Raw genomic sequence first — 22,512 nt, 5'->3', positions numbered from 1 at the left:
GTATTCCGATTGGCTGGAGGTGAACCTATAGCCAATGGAAGTAGGTATCATGAATAATTCAAATGAGATGCAAATAGCTTCTGAAACAGCCTGCTGGAGGACAGAAAGAAACCTGGCCTGCTGGGAAGGCAGATTTACGGAAATCTAAACAACATTCGGTGAATAAAATGTCGCATATATATTTTAAACAGACAAAGTAGTCCATTCCATCGTGTTCTGCTCAAGTCATTTGTCAAAGAAAACCTATTATACCACAAAAGGCATTCTTGCTTACGGGCAAAATAAACAAAAATGACTTATTTTCCTTAAGTCGCTGTTAATCATACCTACAGTATTGAGTGTATAACAGTAGTTTTTCGCTGTGTGGCCTTTACTAGACCTCATCATGTTACCTTTATGGCCTCTTTGTTGCAGCAGTCTCATAGATAGCAGTGATGCTTCTATGATAATACCACCACTGCTAAGTTTTCCTATTCACCGGGCCCTGTCCTGATCCTTTTACACATAGACACAAAGATTTATGAATTACCTTGAGCTAGTCATATCTCTCTTTTAGCCCGAGACGTAATCTTGCCACAGATGCATCCAGATCAATTTTTCAGGATGTCTTATTTGTGGAGTAAGCAGTGGGCTGTGCGTAGCGAAGGTGGTGGCGCGGGGCGGGGGGGTTGTGAGTGGGGGTGCAGTCAGAGTGTATCCAATTTCAGGCTGCAAAGCAAATGGCCTTGGAGATCAAGGATTATACAGCAGATTTCTAAGTCGAGCTAATATTGATTCGCCGTGCCCCTGGTGAACTCCTGGTTGTACCTTCTCCATGTAAGCTTTTAAATGTTGCTGCCTTAATGGCCCCCCTCGTCAGTATGGTCCCTGATCTATAAGGCCGCAGCAGCTGACCCCTATAAATATGGGCTTTTGTTTTTCCAGATAGCGCTGTGTTCTCCGCGGACTAGGACCCAGTGGAAAATGTGTGTGTGTGTGGTTTGTTTTGTTCAGGATTACGTATCATTTTACAACAAGGGCTGCAGTTGATGTTATTGGATTTACTAAGAGAATGAAAAATATATATATTGTAAGCACTTTTAAAGAAAGTATTTCAGAGATTAACCTATTGTGTTTCACTGTCATTAAGACTGACAGACAAAGTGATGGGATACTATTCAAAGATGGAGGCATATGGAATAGAAAGACAACACATCTATACTTTACGTAGTCAGAATCTGAGTCTGAGTCAGATTATACAAGCTGTGTGGTCGTCTCTTATTGTACTTGCGCTGGAGAATAGCAGTCATATATATTTGTTGCTCTTCTAGCGGTCCTCATCTGTGTAAATTTGCATTGTTGGATTCCGTCCACTGGCACTGACGGACGTCCCGCCACCTAGTCGCAGAATTTTTCCATAGACGCTTCACATTTCAAACCGGGGACAGCACATCCTTTACGGCGCTGTGCTGCACAGGCATTAATCACAGATTTTTTTTCATCAGTTCTAATGCATTTTAATGGGCCATCCCATACTGAGCAGCACTCCTGGCACCCCTCTGTGGCTTCACGGTCTCCATCTCCCTCACATCAGTCTGAAGCACGAAATTAAAAGTTTGTTATCCAGTCATTTAGCCATCTGTTCTGCAACTTCTGCTTCTCTCTGCTGTTTTCGTTCTCCTCTTCACACTTCCTTTCCACGCCCTTTCTCCCTCTTTCACACACACACACACACACACACACACATTGTAAAAGCAGTGAATACTGTACAGACACATATTTGAAATTTGGTAATTGCGTTTGGCGAAGCAGAGAAAACAGAACATTACTTCAGAAGTCTAATTATTCAACATTACCTCCGCCCTTGCTCCGCGAATAAGAAAAAGGAAAGGAAAAAAAGAAAGGCGAGGGGGTTGGGATGGGTGTTGGGATCTGGTTAACTTGTCCAATAGACCCATTATGTGGTAAAATCAACAGTGGGGAGTGTTGGATGTGTGCTAGCGAGGGGAAACCGTGTCTAAATCCCCTCAGTTCGTACAGCCATTATAAACAAGAGTGGATTAGCCAGCAGCCCCCTGCTGGGACAGTGAATGGATGAGAATGGGAAAGATGAGGGAGGTCGCTCTTCTCCAGCATTATCTAAATAACAGACCGGGGAATTCAATAAGTACTGGCCTCATCAGACCTCATCAGCTCCCCCAATTAGGCTGCACATCATGGCGGCTGGCGGGCTAGTTGCCGTTGGTGACAGATGAGAGCCAGCGTGGCGGTGTGCTTCCCTCTGCAGCAGCGCTGTGCTGCCTCACATTCCTGACATTGTTTAGGTGAATGCAGTCGTCTCTGTGTGTTTGTGAAAGGCGGGTTGTTTGGAAGGGAAAATCCTAAGCACTGATGAATGTCATCAGTTTAACGTCAGTATTTGTTTTTGCATAAATCTGCTAAGTTACAGTCTACACCGGCTGTCAGGCCCTCTTCCAGTCTACCTCCATCCTTGGTGCTGCATTGATGAGTCCCAGATAGAGGGCCTCAAATTCAAGGAAGAACTTAGCTTCAACCATGCTGCTATTTGTGAACCCCGGTGATATTGATGTTGCGTGTCAATATCTTTCTCCTCACACATTACCTCCCTCCCCTGTGTTTCCCTAAGGGTCAGGACATGTGGAGAAAAAACACAGCTCTCCCTCATCGATTGGGTCCCATTAACAGAGACTGAGAAAAACAAAGCCTTTCATCACATCTGAGATGTTTAGGCAAGGATTTACTCAAAGTTGTTCTACACGGGTCAACCTTTCTCTCTGGTTATTGCGCTGATATCGCCGTCTCAGAGGGACATAAGCTGTTATATGGGTTTTCTTTACTGGGTATTTTTCCCCAAAAGAGCTTGTTGGGTTTTACTTTTTCAGATTTTCCTACAGAGGGAAAATTGAGAGCCAAACTCTTGGATATGGAGAAAATATTGGATATTTTATGCACTCCATTGATCAGTTTAGACAAATATTAATTCCAATAATACTCACCATAATAAATAAGCACAAACACAGCATGCAGCTTATAATGCAATCCAAATGATAAGGTGGGCTGCTTAGTGTTGTTAATTCAAGTCTCAGTCTCACTATAAGTTTCAAAGCTGTTGTAAGATTTATTTAATTACGCCAGCAGATCTTGCAGTTTCACTGGACAACAGTTGATATATTCAGTGAGCACAAAGAAGATGCCACTTTGTTGTCAGCAACTTATTTTTTTTTTTTGGACAGGCACTGGAAAATTAGTGTCAACGCTGCTTGAGAACAAAGAGAATACCTAAGAAATGAATGAATTATGAGCCCTGGGAATGTCTGATGCTCCGTTTGAAGTTCAGACATACATGGGTCTTTCAAACCCTGCTCAAATGACTGAGTTACGAATCTTAGCCATGGACCTAACTATGGCTTTATAGCTCGAAGATCAGCAATGCGACATGTGATGCACGGATGGTATTATTCCATCCATCCACCTGTTATCCTGTAGGTAGTCGTTGGAGGCTGGAACCTATCGTCATGAGCAAGTGCCCTGTGATTGACTGGTCACCACCTAACAATGACACACACACATTCACACTCGCAGGCACACCTGCGGCCAATTTAGAATCAGCAACTGAACAATAACGCGGAAAGATGTTGCTCTTGGCATCTGGGATCTTTTTGCAAAAGAAGACCTCTGTGGATATCTACGGATGCTGTGAAGCAAATGACACAAAAGTAGTAACTTACAGTATTATATTACTAAAATGAAACAAGAGGAGGTGATTTAATGACAGCTGGACTTTAACTTTAACTCATTACATTCAGTAACGACACTTAAATCATTTGAGTCAGCAGCCAAGAAACCTAAAGCAATAATAATTTCTTAAAGTTAGCTAAAGACTGGAAAACAGGGTAAATGAGAAAGAGGATGTCAATGAGAATAATGGATTTCTGTGAGGGAGGAAATGTGTGTGCTGCCTTTGCTTGTGTGTATGTATACGTGTCTCTACGTCTATAAGAGAGTGTATACTGTATATTTCGTGTGTGTGTGGCTGCTCTTTTGAAGGTGAAAGAGCAAAGAGAGCTGCACCTGCAGCTTCTATCAAACAGGGGAAAGCTCCTTTCAGCACATCTTTAATTACAGTCTCTGCAGCTCTGCTCGGCTCAGACAAGCCGGTCTCCACGCAGCCAACCAAATCCTCTCACATATCGCTGCCTTCCTCTGCCAGAGCCTCGCCTGATCCCTAATCAGCCACGGTGCCACTCTTCATCGATCCCCAATCAGTTACAGTAAAGGGGACGCTATGGAATCCCCCTCACACCCCTTCCCCCCTTATTAGTCGGGTGCCCTGCTTTCATTGATCATAAATCAACGTCACTGGTAGCATTGATCGTCAATCACCCTCAGTGACATTATCGAACTGGCTGGTCCTTCAGCTACAGGCCTGCCCTCAGCCCTGGGCCCACATTGCAGCCCGGCTGTGCCATATTGATCCTCCCTCAGATACAGTATTGAGGGCTCTTTATTGATAATTCATTTATTGTGCTGTAATTTCATTTTCTTTTCTGTCCATACCGTTGTTACTGGAACCCCCTACGGTGGAAACCTAGTTAACAGACACGCTGCCTTTTTTTGTGCCTCACCATGCGTCTCTAACTGATGTGGCTCTCTTGTAATTGCGGCATATTTTCTGCCTCTGCTCAAATGTCAGTATCAATTCTCAGGCAACGATAGCCTAAAGGTTATACAACCCTTCTTATAACAAGAGAATCAAAAGTTTGACTCCCAGGATCATCTGGGAAATTCTGTGAAAGGCAAAATACTATTTAGCAAAACACCCGGCGTCTACTTGTTCAGAGGACTCTTTGAAATGCACTGTGTGAAATTGTGTAAGCCTGTGAATGTCAAGCAGAGCAGTACTCAGAAATATCACGCTCAGCAGAACCTCACGTTGATAAATAAACCTAAATAATTTTGGTGAAACATTACACAGAAACGGTGTAGAGCTGAGTCTAATGTGCATTCAAGTTGCCATGCTTTATGTAAATAATGATGCCTTCTGAAGAAACTCAAATTTACTCACATACTTTCAGAGCTTGAGGTTGATTTATTCCGATTTTTTATTTTATTTTTTTTGATACAGTGTCATACAGAGGAGCATTAGCTGTGGGTCTGGTAGATGGGCAGTCCTGTTGAATTACAAAGCGCCCATCTGTGTGATTCATCTCTATAGATGGGAGGTTTCATGGGTCACTGGAGGCGTTGGCAGTGTTATAATACTCTGCTAACAGGAACAGAGCAAGCTTCACTGTCTGCCCACACAGGCAGTGACACAGACAGTGGAAGCGCGAGTCAACCCCCACAGAGAAAGTCAAGGTAATCTCTTTGCTGCAGCCGTATCGGTTAGGATACTTCCACAGGTTACAGCCAGCAGACGACCAAAACTAGACGACAAATCAATTATTCATTCCTTAAAACATTCATTTTAGCCTAGTTTTATTGTTTACGCATCTCGGCCATCAAGCATAACATTATGACCACCTTCTCTAATATTGAGTAGGTCTCCCTTGTGCCTCCAAAACAGTTGTGACTCATCAGAGAATGGACATGGGCCTTCTGATGGTGTCCTGTGATGGTCTTTGAGTCCTATGGGTTGAGGGGAAGGGCCTCTGTGATACTTGTTCAGTTTGGGATCTAGTGAATTTGTAGGCCAGGTTGTGCTGTTCTTCATGTTTTTTTTTTTTTTAGTTGTTCCTAAACGTCTTGGTGGGTGGCACATGTCTAAGTAACATCCACACAAATGAATGCCAGGTCCAAAAGTTTCCGAGCAGAACATTGCATTGTCACAAGATGGTCAATGGCATTCACTTCTCCTGTCAGTGGTTTTAATGTTGTGCCTGGTCGGTGTGTGTATTTAAGCAATAACCTCTCACTTGGACCCTTGCTTCATGCATCATTATGGATGAGAGCTACATGTTTTTAAAACCAAAGTCTATTTGGCCCGCTATTTGTAGATTCATCTGTGACATCTTGGCTCGCGTTGCCTGCTGCACAGCGTGGCGTTTTCTTAGCTGGGATCTTTTTCTGAATCCACCCTACAAATAGTGCTTTCAGTCTCGAACCACACCGACCACAATGCAGCCACTCGTACTGTAATTGCCACCCTGGCCACCTGTGTAAAGCAACCAGTGATATCGAGACCTACCGAATGTTGGCACTGTGGAGAAGCATGTGTGGCTTTAACATTAGAAACATCTGTCGCTGCCACTTTAACGTTGCAGCCGACTACAGCGACCCAGCGACACTCAGCTATGCCATTTGGAATGAATGCGGTGAGGACTGTCTGCCTGTGTAAATGTTATTTCACTATATGGATGCAGGATTGTGGGCTGTCATTGGACCTGGCAAACACACTAACTTCTTCGCACTCACATACGTCTGTCTGCTCTCTTGTTTTTTTATTAGCTATCTGTTTACTCACCATGGCAACCCCGGTGTCGGGAATGGCAAGTGGAATTAGCCGATTAAGCTAAAATTAAGTTCTCGTTTAACTGGTACCTCAGAGCTCGTCTCGCAGGAGTTGGCCGAGCAGCTGGAAACCAACCGCCTGTTTGGCGCCGCGCTGCACTTGCAGCTCTCGAGTTTAGTGTATGGGCAGATTAATTCAGAGTCAGTACTTGAAGATGCAATTAAACCCTTATTTTCGACTCCTAAAAACTGATGCCTCTGTACTTCAGCAAAGTATTGTTCACCTTTCTATGGTAGATCACTTTCCATTGATTTTTGCATATTCTTGGACAACTGCATGTTTAAGTATTCCCATAAGATGTTCTCAAACAGTTCTGGTTGTCTGCTGTGTTACAGACTGTCTGAGTGCCTCACACATGGAGCTCAGCTCATCTTATCCATCAGCCCTACTTATTGTCTAAACCTGCTTGGTTGGTTAGTTGGAGAGACAGACAGACAACCATGACAGAGAGAAATGTTATGGAGGGAGAGACGGACAGTGAGTGTGAGAGATGGATTAGCATGTCAGAGACTCCCTACATAGCATTACTCTTGTTAAGTGTGCAATAGCTCATCGATCAGGCTTCTACCGCCCGCATCCAGGGCTCTTCCCTCCATTTCCCTTCCCGTAATCCATAATATCATCTCAGGCCTGAACCGCCTGGCGTGCTGCAGAAGCCCTCTATGGATAAGTCTGAGCTGGAGCTGATCAATAGCCACAGAACATGTGTAGCAGAGATGCAGAGTGAGAAGCAAGGCGTTGTTGACATCCTTCTCCCTGGGCTCATCCCACTCAGATACATGAGCTATCCAATATGGATTGGAGGGATGAAAATCTGGTCTGCGCTTGTCACTTCTACCTTCAGTGAATCTCTCTCCCCTCTGTCTCTTTCTGTCTCCTCACGTCTTTTTTTTTTTATTTATTTTTTTTGTCTATGACACTGTAACTGTCGTTCCATCTATCTCTCTCTCTCCTCTCTCTGTGTCGCTCTCTGCCATGCGCCCGCTCCATTTATTGGGCCGTGTCACTGAGCCATGTGTGCCGTCCCTGTCAGCAAAACGACTGGCAGACTGTCTTCATTTCCATGCTGAAGGATGCGAGGCCAGCGTGGCAGTTGCGAGAGCTATCGACTGGGATCCGTCAAAGCCCTCCCTGTAGTAAAGCTGCTGCTGCCGCCCGGTTTCCTGGTTGGCAGCCATTCTGAGCTCGTCTGTTTGGCTCTGAAAATGGCGACATATATGCAGCACTGCTGTATTCTGGGTCGGTAACCCTTCTCAATCGTCTTTTCCACCTGTCATATGTTCCTCTATCATTCCTGTTATTCTCCATCTATTTCTAGAACACGATCCCTTTCACCGTCTTTCTTTTCCTGTATCTGTCTGTGACTTTCTACGTCTCTTTCTCTCTCTCTCTTTCTCCCTCTCACTCTTATTCTCTGTCTTTCCCATAAGACTCACTCCTCCTCAGTCTGGGCAGACAGGTCAAGCTGGCTGAAGGGAATCAGACAGTTGTTGATCCAATTAGAGATCCGCTCGAGCAGCACAGCAGAATTCCAATAAAATACAGGCCTCTTTGTTCCTTTTCCATGTTCTCTCCAAACATGTCCTTGCAATAAAACACAGCAAAGCTTCCAAAGACTTTTCAGAGACGTGTAGCTCATGCAACTAAAATCCTCGAACCACCGTGAACCTTTTGTCGAAGTCAAATTTGAACCTTACACTGACTCTTTTCAGACTGACACATTTCGGTACAAGTGGCTGAACAGTTCCTTCTCTTTGCCCTGTTTAGCGCTCTGAGAGCAAAGCGAGGCCAGCCCAGTTTGACTCCAAACTCTTTTGAGAGGCCTCTTTTGTAACAGTCTTGATGGTGAAAAGCTGACTTTTTCTCAGAGCAAAACCTTTCACCCAGCCCCTAAGCAACTCTGGAGGCATTCCTGCATTGATTTCACCATTCAGGCCAAAACACACGGACCGTCCTGTTCGGAGCAGAGAATGCATATATGATTTCCTGAAAGTGATGTGTTATAATACATGTACTGATTTGCATTCATTTAGTTGGAGCTTGGAGCTTGCAAGCCCTCTTTGTCTACATACCAGAGAGAAAAGGCGCTGCGCTTGTCTGTAGCCAAAGGGCTGATTTTGTCCAGATGCCGGCCCATAGGAAACAACTGGAGCTGTAGTAATTACTCATGCACACAGCGCTAATAAGTAAAAAATTGCAACAAGCTTCAATTTGAATTGCTATTGTAATTGCACTGTCTTATACAGAGAAGTACATCTGCACACTTTTCTTTGTTCATTTTAATGGGTGGTAATGTGTCTATTGATGAGCAGAAAGCCATGACTATCTCTCTGGAAACCAAATCCACAGTGAAGAGTATGACTGAGCCAAGGCTGTGATGAAATGAGGCTAGAAGTGTATGCATATTACTCTCACTAAACTATTCCACTGCGGTCTGTATATCTGTGCACAAGCGTGGTGGCGTGCGTACTACAAAGCACACATGCATGTGCTTATGCCTGCAGTCACCCCTTGTTAACGTGTTTACCAGTTCCTACGGCAACCCACATAAAAAACAATTAAGAGTTCCCATGGAGCACCTTGTTAGCAGCAGTTGTTGACCTCCGACCAAAAGTACTTCATGCTTTTTCCTATGATTTAGGATCATTAAAGTGCAGCAAATTGGTTCATAACTGTTTTTTAAGCGGCCCCCTGCAACACATATTATGAGGCCGGTGTGAAACGTGTTGTACTTAAGATGCAGCATCAGCAAGCTAGCGTGTGCAGTCTGTGGCCTAGTTTATTCTGGGCTGTGCCAGCGATGACGGTGTGTGGTGAGAGGTCTGAGAATGGTTTTTAGACTGGCAAGCATTTGCGTTGTATGTGTGTGCGTCTGTGAGTATCCCCGTGTATTTCCAAGGGTTATAGCAGGCGAGCCTTAAGGGCAGAGGGAGTGTGTGTCAGTGTGTGTGTGTGTGTGTGTGTGAGTGTGTGTGTGTGTGTGTGTGTCAGGGCTACAGAGCGGTGAGTCTGTTCACAGGGTGGGTGGGGTGGTGTGAAGCTGTTGATCTTGGGCTGGAGTCTTAAACAAATTGTCTAGTTCGCTGTGGGAACTGGGGATGTAGTCACAGGGGGAACGTCAGCGTGCTCCGTGTCAGATTCTCCAAATTTCTCCGATAGCTAATTATCTCCCAGAGTGCCAGAGGAGAGGTTTGGAAGAGCTTTTGTTGTTTTTCTTCTGTAACACTCGCTCACTCTCCGTTCCTAGCTGCATTCTCCTAGGCTGACTCTGAAAAGTTTGGTCCCATAGTAGACCCTAAAGGCACATAAACACACTAACACGTTTTTGTTCTTCTTTCTTTTAGAGAAATGTGTTTGCATGTTTGGCCCCATACTATCCCTCTAGCCATAAACATGCATACACACAATTTTGTTAGCTCCACAAGCCTTTCCTCATTTGCATGTCAGACACCTCATGTAACAAACTAATAATTATCCTCAGCATCCGGCAGCGGTTGCAGCACTGAGAATGAATAAACAAATCATTTGGTTAGCTGATTAATTCTTAAGTAATTTCCTCGTCTGGAGAAGTTCACTCCTCTCCAGATTTTTATTATTTTTTTCGTCGTTATCACTGTCTTGTCAATCTCAGCGGCTTCTCTTTCTCTTCTGTCTTGTGATCCTGTGTTACTATCAAGCACCGCTAACATCTGGGAGCGGAGATTAAAAGCGCCAACAATTCTCTCGGTGGGTGTCATCTCTGGCACGGCGCGATGAAAGGTCCCGTTGCTCAGCCTCCCGCAGACGGGCCCCGTCATTGGCCCGTGTCGTCACAGAGCAGCCCTGTCACGAGCTGCCAGGCCTGTAATGCGAATGCGATGACAGGAGAGCCATCAGGTCTCTCCTAAACCGCCAGGTGCGGGGCAGCAGCGGTTCCATGTTTGGACAAGCTTGCTGGATCAGAGTGAAGTGCACGATAGCTGAACTGTACAACGCTCCCAGGGAGCAAGTGTTTGATCCCGGTGTAGGCTCACACTTTCCTTCGCTCGTTCCCTCTCGGTCAGCCGTTTCGCTTATCTCCTCCACAGTTTCTTTGTTTCTTGTTTTTGCACTCTGTAATCCTGTGTTTCTACAAGTTTATACATCTGGCTCCCTTTCCCCTTCACCCATCTCCACAGTCTGCTTCTCAAGAGATTCCGATCTTGCTGACGCAGTCTGAAAAGGGGACGGACACTGTAAAGACCCCCAGATCCCCAGCCAAGCCAGCCACCGGTTTTTCCATGCTTTCTTCCCTTTCTTCTTTGCTGGAGTGTCTTTCTTCACGTTTCTTTCCTCTCTACGCTATCTCATCAGCAGAGTGCTCTACCTGAAATCAATTTTTGTCTGTTTTGCTGCTCACCTGCAGCTCCAGTGTGAGAAAGTGCCCTTTGAGAAGTTATCTTTATAGCGGCGTAGGTCATCACAGCACTTTCATCGACCTTCTATTGGTAATTATGCATTCAAAAAGGCTGGTGATACGGAGGCAGCTTAGATGGGGTTGCAGCACATAGGCCTTTCTCAGTCTTTAATTGGATTAACTCAAGCTATTTCATGTTATGCTTCATGCTGCTGATGATAGACACTCTCCAAAGTAAAGGCGTGTTTCAATTCTTCTTAACTTTCGCCTCTATCAACGCATAAATGGTTAGGCTGCCCCTAGTGTTTGAACCAAGAATAGCATAATTAATCTCTGTAACAGCCTCTGCTCGAACAACACAACCCAGTGAGGTGCTTACACTGAAGGCTGTTGAGTGGAAAAAGACATAAAATTTCAAATAAAAGAGGAGGTGGCTGTTGTAGTAAAACACGCAGGGATTATGCGTCAGGAACAGGAACGCCTTCTAGAAATAAGCTTTGGCTGACAGAGCGGTCCTGCATTACCATCTCAGAGGTATTTACAAGAGCGATTACTGTGATTATTATTTCAACAATACCCTGCGTTGCTCTTTCATGGGCTGCCAGCCTGGGCGAGGATAGGGAGGGACTGCCAACATCGCTGGTCTGGGAATTTGTCTAAGAGCTCCATAGTAAGGCAGAAAAGGCAGGAGGGAGGGAGGGAGGGAGGGTGAGAGAGAGAGAAAATGAGACGTGATGGTGGAAGAAGAGAAAAGAGTCACAGGTCTCCAAGGGGTTTCTGTCTTTCTGAGGGGTCACACGATGCAGTCCTCCTAACATGATTTTTTTCTTTTTCTCTCTCTCTCTCTCTGTGCAGCTCCCACGGAGCCTTTGCTCTGCAAATTTGCAGACGGAGGGCAGAAGAAACGCCAAAGCCAGAGCAAGTACCCTCAGAATGGGAGGCCGTGGCACAGAGAAGGCGAGGTAAGATGTTGCACCAGTGCAAATGAAGGCAGGTCTCTAGAAACTGTTTTTTTTCAACATGATACATCCAGTGCCTTACACAACCAGTGCCCCCATATACACGATCCTGTTATCATGTGACCACAGCTACATACTTGATGAGCCTTGTGATAATAACCTTTGTCAAACAGCTGTTGCCAAGGTTAACAATTAACCTTCATGAGTTTATTTACATTCTGTATGCAATAAACAGCACAAGCTACTTCTCTGATGAGCTGTGAGAATAACATCCTTAGCTTTAAGCCTCTAACTAGTTCGTATTCATATTATCCAACATCAAGAACAAAAATGCGCTATTTTATTACATAGAATTGACGATTAGAAGATTAAAAACGAGTTAAACCCTTTCCACTTCAGTATGAACAAGTTGTTTACATTTGAGGTAATGGTATTCCTCAGAACAGGCCCAACCCCGAGGCCCCGAGAGAAGTTGGCTACAACATCTGGTTTTATGTAAACCATTACCGCCTGCCATTTGTATTTACTCTAAAGTATGGAGCTGTTTAAAAAAAAAAAAAAAAGACAAGAAAAATAGTCCAGATATCGATCAAACTCCCCCCGGATGTATATGAGCTGTCATGTAAATTGCATCTCAAGCCAAACGCCTCACTGAACCCATATATTTCCGCCATACATCAGAATGCCTGGAAACCTGAAATTGGATACAGTGTGGTAACATGCAGACAAGGTTAAAGTCTCTTCCTATGCTTACAACCAGCTATACTGGAAAGGACACACAGAGGAGACACTCAGAGGAGTGCTTCGGACCAGACTGCATAGAAAAAAAAAAAAATACATGCGTGCACCTGCGCTCACATGCTTTTAGTCAGGCTGACAGTTGTGCTGAAACGGCAAAGGTAGGGGCGACCGGGAGACGTGAAGTATTTGTCCTTCAGAGAACACATGCTCTCCGTGTGTCTGTGCGCGTGGTCGAGGTGCAGTATGTGTGCGCTGTAGACGGCGTAGGTGGGGTGCTGCACTTGGCTCTGTGTGTGTGATTGTTTGTGTCTGTCCATCACGTGTTCGGCAGCCCTAACACCTATAAGCCAGTGAAGCGTGTTTAACCTAAATCACACTGCTACATCCCCTCGCAGGTCCACACACTGACAGGGTCGGCTCAGTTGACTTAGAGTAAAGTGAGATGAGTGTCTGAGTCTGAAGGAGTGTTTCTTTTGAAGGGTGCACTGTGGAGGACGCTATCAAACGAGAGGAAACACCCCTTTTTTATCCTTGTGCTGCATTTCTTTCGCACCCCTTTTGCACACATGATTTTTGATCTGAATTTAATATAGCTGCTTAGCATGTTACGCAGACACTGTAAAATGTGTTTATATGCTATTCCTGCTTCTACTGAGTGCTTAACCATATAACCATATACTGTATGTGCCATAAATGCACTTAAGCTGCCTCGATATTGAAGGGACAACTCTAAAAGTGGACAGACTGCAGGCATTAGGTGTCATCTTAATGCTGATAAAAATGTGTTTGCTTACAGTATAAAGCTAATTAGAGTAGGAGTTTTAGTAGACGAGGTTGCTTTTACACACAGAGTCACACACACGTACTCACTGGCTATCAAGAGGATTTCAGTCAGTGTGCAAAAACCACTTGAGACAGTCCAGGGATGGAATAAACCTACATCAGCAACTGGATTCATCGCTCTTGCTACAAGAACAAGCACCACTGAGCTTTGAACCAGTCTATTTAGTTATCCTTAAGCCCTTTAAAGAATTACCAAAGATGGATTAAAAGGGTATTTTCTGACCTTTGTAAATATGCAGAGAAGAAGAACTTAGCTAAAAACGTATTAATTAATTACAATATTTATACGTTGCAGAAACTTGAGTTGTTGTTTGCTGCATTTGTGTTTGATATCCCAACTAGGCACATCTGTTGCATCGTAAATTATGTCATAAAGCTGTTGTCATTTTAATAATTTTCTGCACACTTATTTTAATTTATTTTCTATTCTGTAGCTTGCAGTGTCATTTGTTTGCTATTTGAGCCAGCTGCCAGACAATCTAAGATCTTATGAATGGTCCAAAGAGGCCTCAGTTGACAGTGCAGTTGCCCATGAATCTGAAACACGATGGCCAGTTCAAACACATAATATAAATAAATGGCATATAACCTCACTCAGTGGCACATGTTGATCCACAAATAAAACAAAGTACATGATATCTTATCGTTCCTGATTTTGTTATGTTGGCTTTCCTGGACCCTTTTCACATCTCTTTCATGAGCAAGGCTTATATTGTGCTCAGGGATTTTTCCTTTTCTTAGCCACCTAGCATCTGGTGCACAAACATCGTTAACAGTCTATCTTTCCTTATTTCAAGTCCTTCTTCCTTTTGTTTTTGTGTCCGGCCCTGTGAATCCCTAAGCTGCTGGGCTGGGCTCTGCTGTATTGAATGGGGTTGGTATAATATTTAAGTGGGCAGCTGAAGCACCATCACAATCTTCATTAGTTGCCTCTTCACTGGCGTTGGTGTCTTCCTTGCTGCCCCTTGACCTTTTGGCAGTGACACAGGAATTCCCTGATTTACCGTGGTTTGTTTCCACTTGGACATGATAAGCTCACATTACAAGTCAGACACAGTGGACACGATGTAAATTAGTTTTATTGTTGAATACGGTACACTGCATTCAAATGCCATACATTTTTTGATTGCAATACATTTCTCTTGTGCACTTTTACTAAAACTACAAAAGATTGCTCTTGATGTGCAGCAGTTTGAGACCCCCTTAAATTTAATCTTGAGATTTTTAAGGGTTCACATCAGTTAATTAATAAGTCCAGGACCAAACCCCAGCTTTTTCATTACACAGCTCGTTGTGTGTTCAGATGGCATGCAATTAAAATACCAGTTTGCTCAGGTTGATGCAAAGAAGTAAAGTTCGAACTTGAGAACAATTTTCATAAACATAAAGAGGCTAGAGGGAAAAGGAAGGATGACAGAGTTTCTAGAGAGTTCTGAGTTCAGCTAGAGGCTGAGCTGAACTAAAACACAGAGGCATACTTATACGGCTGCTGCTAGCTTACAGCTAATGTCTGTACCTGTAGAGCAAATAAATGCAAATACGAGAGAATGTTTGCTCAGTTTTCTGTTCTGTCTGAACACACCCCTAAGCTCAAGTCGAAAGTCTGTGTGTCTCAGTTTAAAGTTTTTTCCCCCGTGCCTTCCTCTGCATCATCCCCCTCTCCCCCTCTCCCCCTCTCCTCCTCTCCTCCTCTCCTCCTCTCCATCTCTGTCTCTGGTAGCCTCCCCCTGCAATGTTTTTCATTACCCCGTGTTAAGATATGACGGCATCGCTGAAAGGCCGAGGGTTTAACTGCCCGAGTTCAAGGCAGTGTTTGTGAACGTAGCCGTGCATTCCCCTGTGTGCTGTTAGTTATTTATTTATTCCTGTGGGTGTGCGTGAGTTTTCTCTTTATGTGCTGTTGTTTTGCTATCCTTGAGAGACACCGACTGAGATATAGACCTTCAAACTGAGGAGGTTTTCACTAATTGGTTATTTTAGCTGGTCTACCTTCCAGGGCAATTTGCCTTGAAGGAAATATTTCAGGATGAGATTTAAACCAGGATAATGTTAGAATTATTGCAACTTGAGGGCTGGAGCTTAGGTTTAAGATTTCATTTAGCAATACACCCTTATAGCCAAAAGAAGAAAATTTAACTTAGTGAATAAAATCAGATGAATGAAAAGCTTTAGCTTTGCTGATCATTTGTGAGATAGGCGAGTCTGGTTATTATTATTTCGTCTCTTAAAACTTTGCTACATTTGTACAGACACCAGGTGCACATCTGGTCAACGTGCAGCTCATATCCCTTGCAGACACAGTCCAGCTGACCTTTCAGACCTTTCGACATTCAGATTGCAAAGCATTCTGCATAAATCTTCCTTTGAGTGGTCAATACAAAAGCCCTCCTAAGTATAGATCGTCTTGCATGTGTGTGTGCGCGCATGCAATCATTGATCAGCTGTAAGCAGGAGAGATTGGAGATAGCCATCACATGTTAGTCTGTTTATCAGAGCCGAGGCCATTCTTCACCTCGCTCCCTGCGGCAGGCAGATGAAGGGGAGCGACGTCCCGCACAATCCATTACCTTCTCTCTCTCTCTCTCTCTACAGTACGTCTTCCTCCTCTTCCTCTCCTTCCGTCTTTAAATGCTCTCTCCTTTCCTTCTCACAGTCTCCTCCACTTTGTCTCTCTGTCTCTTCTTCCCCGTGTTTGAAGATTTCCCAGATCCCACAGCAGCATATGGAGAGAGACAGAGCAAGTGACTCACCGAGACTGAGCGAGAGAAAGAGAGAGGGAACACATTGCATGATCAGTCAGGAGTTACAAGGGGTTGAGTGCTGCAGGGTGGCTGGCAGTGAGGATTGAGAAATATATGACAGATCTTCTTGTAAACTACCCAAAGTGGGAGTCTAGAAAGTGCCGTCTCTCGCTGTCTCATGCTGACAAACATATTAGTCACTGCATTTTTTTATTTTTTATTTTTTTTAAACAACACGCACACATCCACATCCGCACACAAACACAAGTGCCCATTGGCGCTGATTCTCTTCTCTCTCCCCATCTCACTTTTCATTTCTTAACTCTCTTTCACCGGCACACACTCCCACACACACACACACACACACAAAAAAAACTTTCAAAGTCACACTTCTCAAGCACCTACTCTAGGGGAATGAGTGTAGATGAAAAAAACATCCAGCTTTCCACTCCGTGTGAAAGCCTGACAGATGTCTGCGTGTGGGTGTGTGGGTGTGTGTGTGTGTGTGCGGCCACCAGGCAGAAGAAAAAACAGGGAGCAAATCTGTGTATGGAAGGAAAAAAATACAAGGAGGGACTAAGGCTGTGTGTGTGTGAGACTTGATTTCCCTGTAACACTACAGCAGGTGTGCTTACAGTTGCTAATATAGGCTGCTGTTTTTTTTTGTGTGTGTGTGTTTTTTACGCACTTTGGTAAACAAAATTATGCATACAAAAGCTGCTTTATTGCCGTGATAAAATACATTTACAATCACACTGAGACTGTATTAGTAAGACAAAATTCATTTTGTAAGCCCACGAGCACAGTTGGAGAGATATTAATGCAAAATAATTCTTCACAACTTCCTAAACTTGAATTAATGATTGACTACACGAAGACGCAACTGAGTCACACTCCACAGTTTGAATCCAGCCGTCGCCATGCTGCACTGGCATGTCACCTCTTATGGATATGCACCAATCAGCCACAACATTATGACCACTGACGGGAGAAGTAAATGACATTGACCATCTTGCGACACGATAATGTTCTGCTGGGAAACTTTTGGACCTGGCATTCGCGTGGATGTTACTTAGACATGTAGCACCCACCTAGACCAGACCAGGCACCCCCACCCCATAGCAATGACACCATCCCCAGCAGGATGCAGCCTGACACAGGCACACACACAAAAATGGTTTAGGAACAACAACAAAAAAAACACGAAGAACAGCACAAGGTGTTGACCTGGCCTCCAAATTCACTAGATCCTAAACTAATCAAGTATCTGTGGGATGATCCACAGAGGCCTCTCCCCTCAACCCATTGGACCCAAAGGCCCCCATTAACAACATTCTGTTGCCAGACTCCACAGGACATCCTCAGAAGGCCCATGTCCAGTCTCTGATGGAGTTGTAGGCACAAGGTAAACCTACACAATTTTAGGAAGGTGGTTATAATGTTATGACTGATCGATGTATGGATCTTTGGGCATGGCCCTGCAAAACCTCAAAATTTCACAATCTCCAAGAAGGAAAATCCTGTTTAATGCATGAAGTGAGGAAGTGAGCAAAGTGAACGTAAATAGCCACTTCAGCATTGAAAGCCAGGACTGTTCCCTGCAGCTTCTGTCAGGACCAAGCTTTGTTCACGGGGTCTGTACAGTATAAAGTCAAGTTTTCTTCCAGTCTTGGCTGAAGCTCAGACAAAAATACACAAACACAAAACTGTCTGTGTCTTTTCCTTTCCCGTTGGCTGTAACAGAGCCAGAAGCTGACTGCATCAGTAATCAGTCATTGGCTATGCAGGGTCCCCGCTCAGGAGCTTCGCTGCTGTGGAATGTATCAGCGCACAGAACCAAGGGCAGCGCTTAGGGGAGTTTTCAGCCTCACCAGACAGCTGGCCATGTCTGCCACCGCTATTAGCACGCCTGTGAACATACACTGACTAACACACTGATCTGACATTTCAAGCGAAGGGAGCATTAAAATGCATACATGGATGCACAAACAAAATTCATAGACAGTGCAGGGAATGTAAACACAAATAGAAAAGAAAATAATTAAATAGCCCAGGGTCACTGCAAGTGTCTTCATCCAGCCTTTACAGCTTTACATAAAACGACTCCTTTTAAACCAGTTGAACAAATGCACTCACACAAATTAAACACAAAGGCCTCCTAGCTCAAACACGCACACACCTGCAACCACACTTCTCTTGTTCCAGTGAAGGCTTACTCATTCCGAGGAGATTTTCTGTTTTTGCTCACTTTTGCGGGTTTGGTCCAGGCTCACTGATCCCCTCGTTCCTGAGAGCCACTATTCCCTTAACTGTATAGCTCAGTGTAGGTAGCCCTCTGGAGGAATAAGGGCAAAGGAGAAAGCAGGGATGGGTGTAGATTAAGAGATGAGGTGAGTGAGGGATGAAGGGAGGATGGTGAGGAGAGAAAGGAGGATAGCGCAAAGATGCTGAAGAAGGAAAGGAGAGGGAGGGAGTAAAGTGAGGGGAAGGAAGGGCAAGAAAAGTGTGTGTGGTGTGTGCACAAGTGTGTGTGTGTGTATATGCTGATGAAATCTGCCGTCCTCAGCAGCCTCCCGTTAAAAGAAATCGGATTAGCTCTCCTCCGGGAGAGAACCTTCAGGAATGCAGATGAAGGATTGCGGCGTACAGGTTTCTCTCCTGGACTCTAAGAGGCCCTCCCACATACACAAACACAAACACACACATACACACACACCATCACCAGACAAGGAACGTGGTTTTTCTGCTCACTCCTTCTCTCTCCAAAGGGCATTTCTTCATTTCCTCTCATTCATAAAAACATGATTGTACGCGATTGCAATAGAAAAGGAGCCGTCCTCAATACTAATTCACTTTGTCCTATTGACTAAGCTTTCTCCCACATTGGCTTTGTCACTTTGTCAGTTTTTCCAATTTGAAATGAGTTGATTTAAATTTGATTGGATTTATTTTCAGCAAAAAGAATCAAGGTCTAAATCATGTTAGTCTCCAAGTACAATAAACGTACATGATATTATCTCTGTGACATTGGTGCAGGGATATATCAGCAGCTTTGCCGGCGACACATAACACACCAGTACAAGATTAAAATAAAAGAAAAAAAGGCATTAATAAAGTTAGCGCAAGATGCTGAAAGTGTGTTGGATTTCTGGTCACAGTTATTTGTCGTTCATATGTGTAACTGTCTGTAAGACCTTCAGCTATTTTAGGAAATATACCAGCTTCTTTGCAAAGGGGTTAGATTGATACCACTATTACATCTTCTCCAAATATCAAGGGGGAGTCTGTAGGCGGTTAGCTTAGCAGAAACACAGGAAGCAAAGGGGGGAACTGCTAGCCTTGCTCTGGGAACCAGCACCCGTGAAGCTCACCAGTTATCATATTAAATCCTCGTTTGTTTAATCTATTCTTGAACCCAGCTGTTAAAACACACAATCATCTAATTTAATTATCTACAAAAAAGTAAAAAAATAAATAAAAAAAGCACATTTCCCCATCATTTTAATGTGTTCCTTTAGTGATATTCAAAGAACAGCTATCTGTCACGTCTTTTCAATTGTGTCGTTGTCTTCTGCTGCACTCTGTTGTTATTTAATTAGTTTTTTTTTAATTAATTGATGTCTTAATTTGTGATTAATCCTGCATGTTTGCTGTTGTTTCCTCTTTCAGACTGGCATGGCGTTAACATATGATCCTGCTGCAATGCAGAATGGGTAAGAGCTTCACAGTCAATCCATCCTTGGCACCGTTGAATACACTCACCTCTTGGCTCATAGGACCCCAGTCAATACCACTGTCATACATAAAGATTAATGTAGTGTCTGCACTTTGTTACTGTTTGATTAAGGAAATCTATATGGACTTCAAATATCGGTTTTCATTGGTGAGGTCAGGTGAAAAATGGCAAAGGGGAGGAGTGTGAGCTTGTGTATATGTGTACGTTCCTTTTTTGTGTCTTTGTGTCGCAGCTTAATGGTGCTGTGGAAATAAATGACCCGGCAATGTGTTTTATTTTTCCCCTAAGTACCGATACAGGAAGGAGAGTGCTGGGGCTCCCCTCTATCTCCCTTTGGCCACAGTCATTCACAGGAAGCTCCTCGCTCCCCGCTTCCTAAACCACTTATCCCCCAGTGACTCTGAGTCAATCTCAACCAAAAAAATAAAAAATGTCTGAATAGCGTCACTCATTTCACGCAGCCTGCCATGCTTCAAATCTGACAAATTATTATCCCGAAGAGATCAACAACAAACCCGCTAGGAAAGGAGGGTCTCATTATCGAGTCATTAAGGGATATGATCATACTCCTGAAAAAAGGGAAATGACACAGATTAAGCGACAAAGAACAGAAAAGTAATCGAATTCAGTCGTGTTAATGAAATGTGGAATCATTGGATCATGTAGCAAAGTATGGAAAAGTAATGCAAAGTGGAAAAAAGACAAATTAACTTAGAATTTTATACAAAAATGCTTTTTTTTTTTAGATTGGGCATAAAGGTGTTTAAATATTCAAGTGAAAATTGGATTAGTAAATTTAACATATAATTACAATGCAAATTTCCCGTATCAGATGCATATATATGCTATTTTGGGACTGGATTTACATTTTCTCGTTTGCGGTAATATTTGAATAAATTTACTGTATACTTTAATAGGAGATTATCATATTAAAATGGATTCCACCTTAAAAACGAGCCCTTTGGCTTAACTTCCTCATTGTTTGGAGCCTATTACCGTATGTGTAAAAATAATTCTTATGCTTGAAACTCTTTCTTTTTGCCTTCAAATGTGTGTTTTGTTTACTTTGTGACTTTATTAAAACTGGAGCTGTAGGAAAAGTTTGAAGTGGTAACGCTCCCCTTGGCCATAAATTAAAATTTAGGGATTAGAAAGCATTGTTATTACAACACATACCTACTGTGCTTTAGAAGTTATGGACTATGGATGAACAAAATACATGCACATACAAAAAAGTGTGTGCTTTTAGTGTGTACCTGGGGTCTCCAGAACATTAATGCTAAAATAAAATGTAGTACCGAACATGCCATGTTGATGCTGTCTGTTGAAATTGAACGTGCCAGCGACTATTGGACGTTTCACTTAGCCTCCTGGGGGATCTCGGTGACATTCGGCTGCTATAAACCTTCAGCAATGAGATAAACTAGCGTGGCCGACCACCTCACTTCTCCACAGGTTAAGTCAAACCACAGCTTCTTGAAATGCATTGAGTTCGCTCCGAGCTCAGCCTGCAAGCGCGCTACTTAAGTCAGCAGCCATTCGCGGCGCAGTGTAGCCAAATACTGGAATCAGTGTGTAAAATAAATACAGACAACCTCCTTCTTTATATGATGACAAATTTTGATGTGATAAAAACATTGCTTTTCATTTGAGAGCACTTCATGAAACTTTCATACGCTGTACGAAATGCAATATGTGGCCAAGCGTTTATTCGGAACAAGGTTACAGGATGAATCTACAGCATGTTAGTGTGTGTGGGAGTGTGTGGGAGTGTGTATGATCTGGTTTGAAAGTGGGTTTTCTTTCCTGTAGACAAGAAAACCTTTGTGTGTGCAGTTGGGTCCAAAAGACTTAGATCACATCATAAATCTGTTATATTCTCACATGAAATTGTAAGATTTAGAAATATTTTAAATTAGAAGAAACTATTATTTAGGTTTAATTTGCACCATGCATCGAATTTAGTCAAATTAGTCATGTAGACCATGTTAACTCAAATTTGGTTGAGTTGAATCTGTTCCACTGAAACAAGCATTGACTTTGGATTTTATCCATTTACGAAACAAATTTGCAGTGATTGCTCACCTCTGTAAACATGGCTTACATTTCCAGCCGAACTTGGCTTTCTAATAGTAATAGTAGGAAACAAAAGGATCAGAACTCAGTGAAAAAGTGCTCAAAGTTAGATTGTTATTCTGAGTAAAGGATGTGGCTTCCTCAAGGAAGGGGGGCTGTGCATTGAGCTCCGTAACATTCAGAGGAAGCTGCATCGGTTGTATCCAAAGCACGATCAGGCAGAACAAATGTGGCCACGCTATCACAAGATTAATACATCAAGCTTTGTTCACTGAAAGAAAGAAAAACAACTTCATCATAGATACAGAATTTGCTAAATGGAGTACGCTTCAATCAGCAAAACGAGGCTGCCTGGTTGTGATTTCAGCAGACGAGTGGTGGTTTCTAAACCGCTTCTCTAGGGGTGAAACAAATTCTTGGGATGGGCTAAGACATACAAATAATTTAACAAATTGGACGGTCTTATTTAGTCATAGATCCCAGGGTGATGTGTGGCAAGAACAGATAGGTGCTTGTAAAGAGACAAACAG

General features: G+C 43.4%; 1 protein-coding gene across 5 annotated transcripts in view; it reads left to right on the top strand.

Annotated features, from left to right (window-relative positions):
- Nucleotides 1-22,512, top strand: part of LOC311501424 (RNA-binding motif, single-stranded-interacting protein 3) — a gene marked incomplete at its 3' end in the record, with an annotated part of 259,362 nt that overhangs the window by 203,924 nt on the left and 32,926 nt on the right. For all 5 annotated transcript variants that reach the window (XM_084563235.1, XM_084563232.1, XM_084563233.1 and 2 more), the window contains 2 exons: nucleotides 11,742-11,848; nucleotides 19,840-19,883. In XM_084563235.1, coding sequence (XP_084419361.1) covers nucleotides 11,742-11,848; nucleotides 19,840-19,883 — 151 coding nt within the window. The remainder of the gene's footprint in view (nucleotides 1-11,741; nucleotides 11,849-19,839; nucleotides 19,884-22,512) is intronic.

Source organism: Chelon labrosus (assembly GCF_963514085.1).
Source record: "Chelon labrosus genome assembly, chromosome: 16".
In the NCBI taxonomy this organism is placed as follows: Eukaryota; Metazoa; Chordata; class Actinopteri; order Mugiliformes; family Mugilidae; genus Chelon; species Chelon labrosus.
The sequence above is the reverse complement of the archived record's forward strand: the minus strand, read 5'-3'. Positions and strand labels throughout refer to the sequence as shown.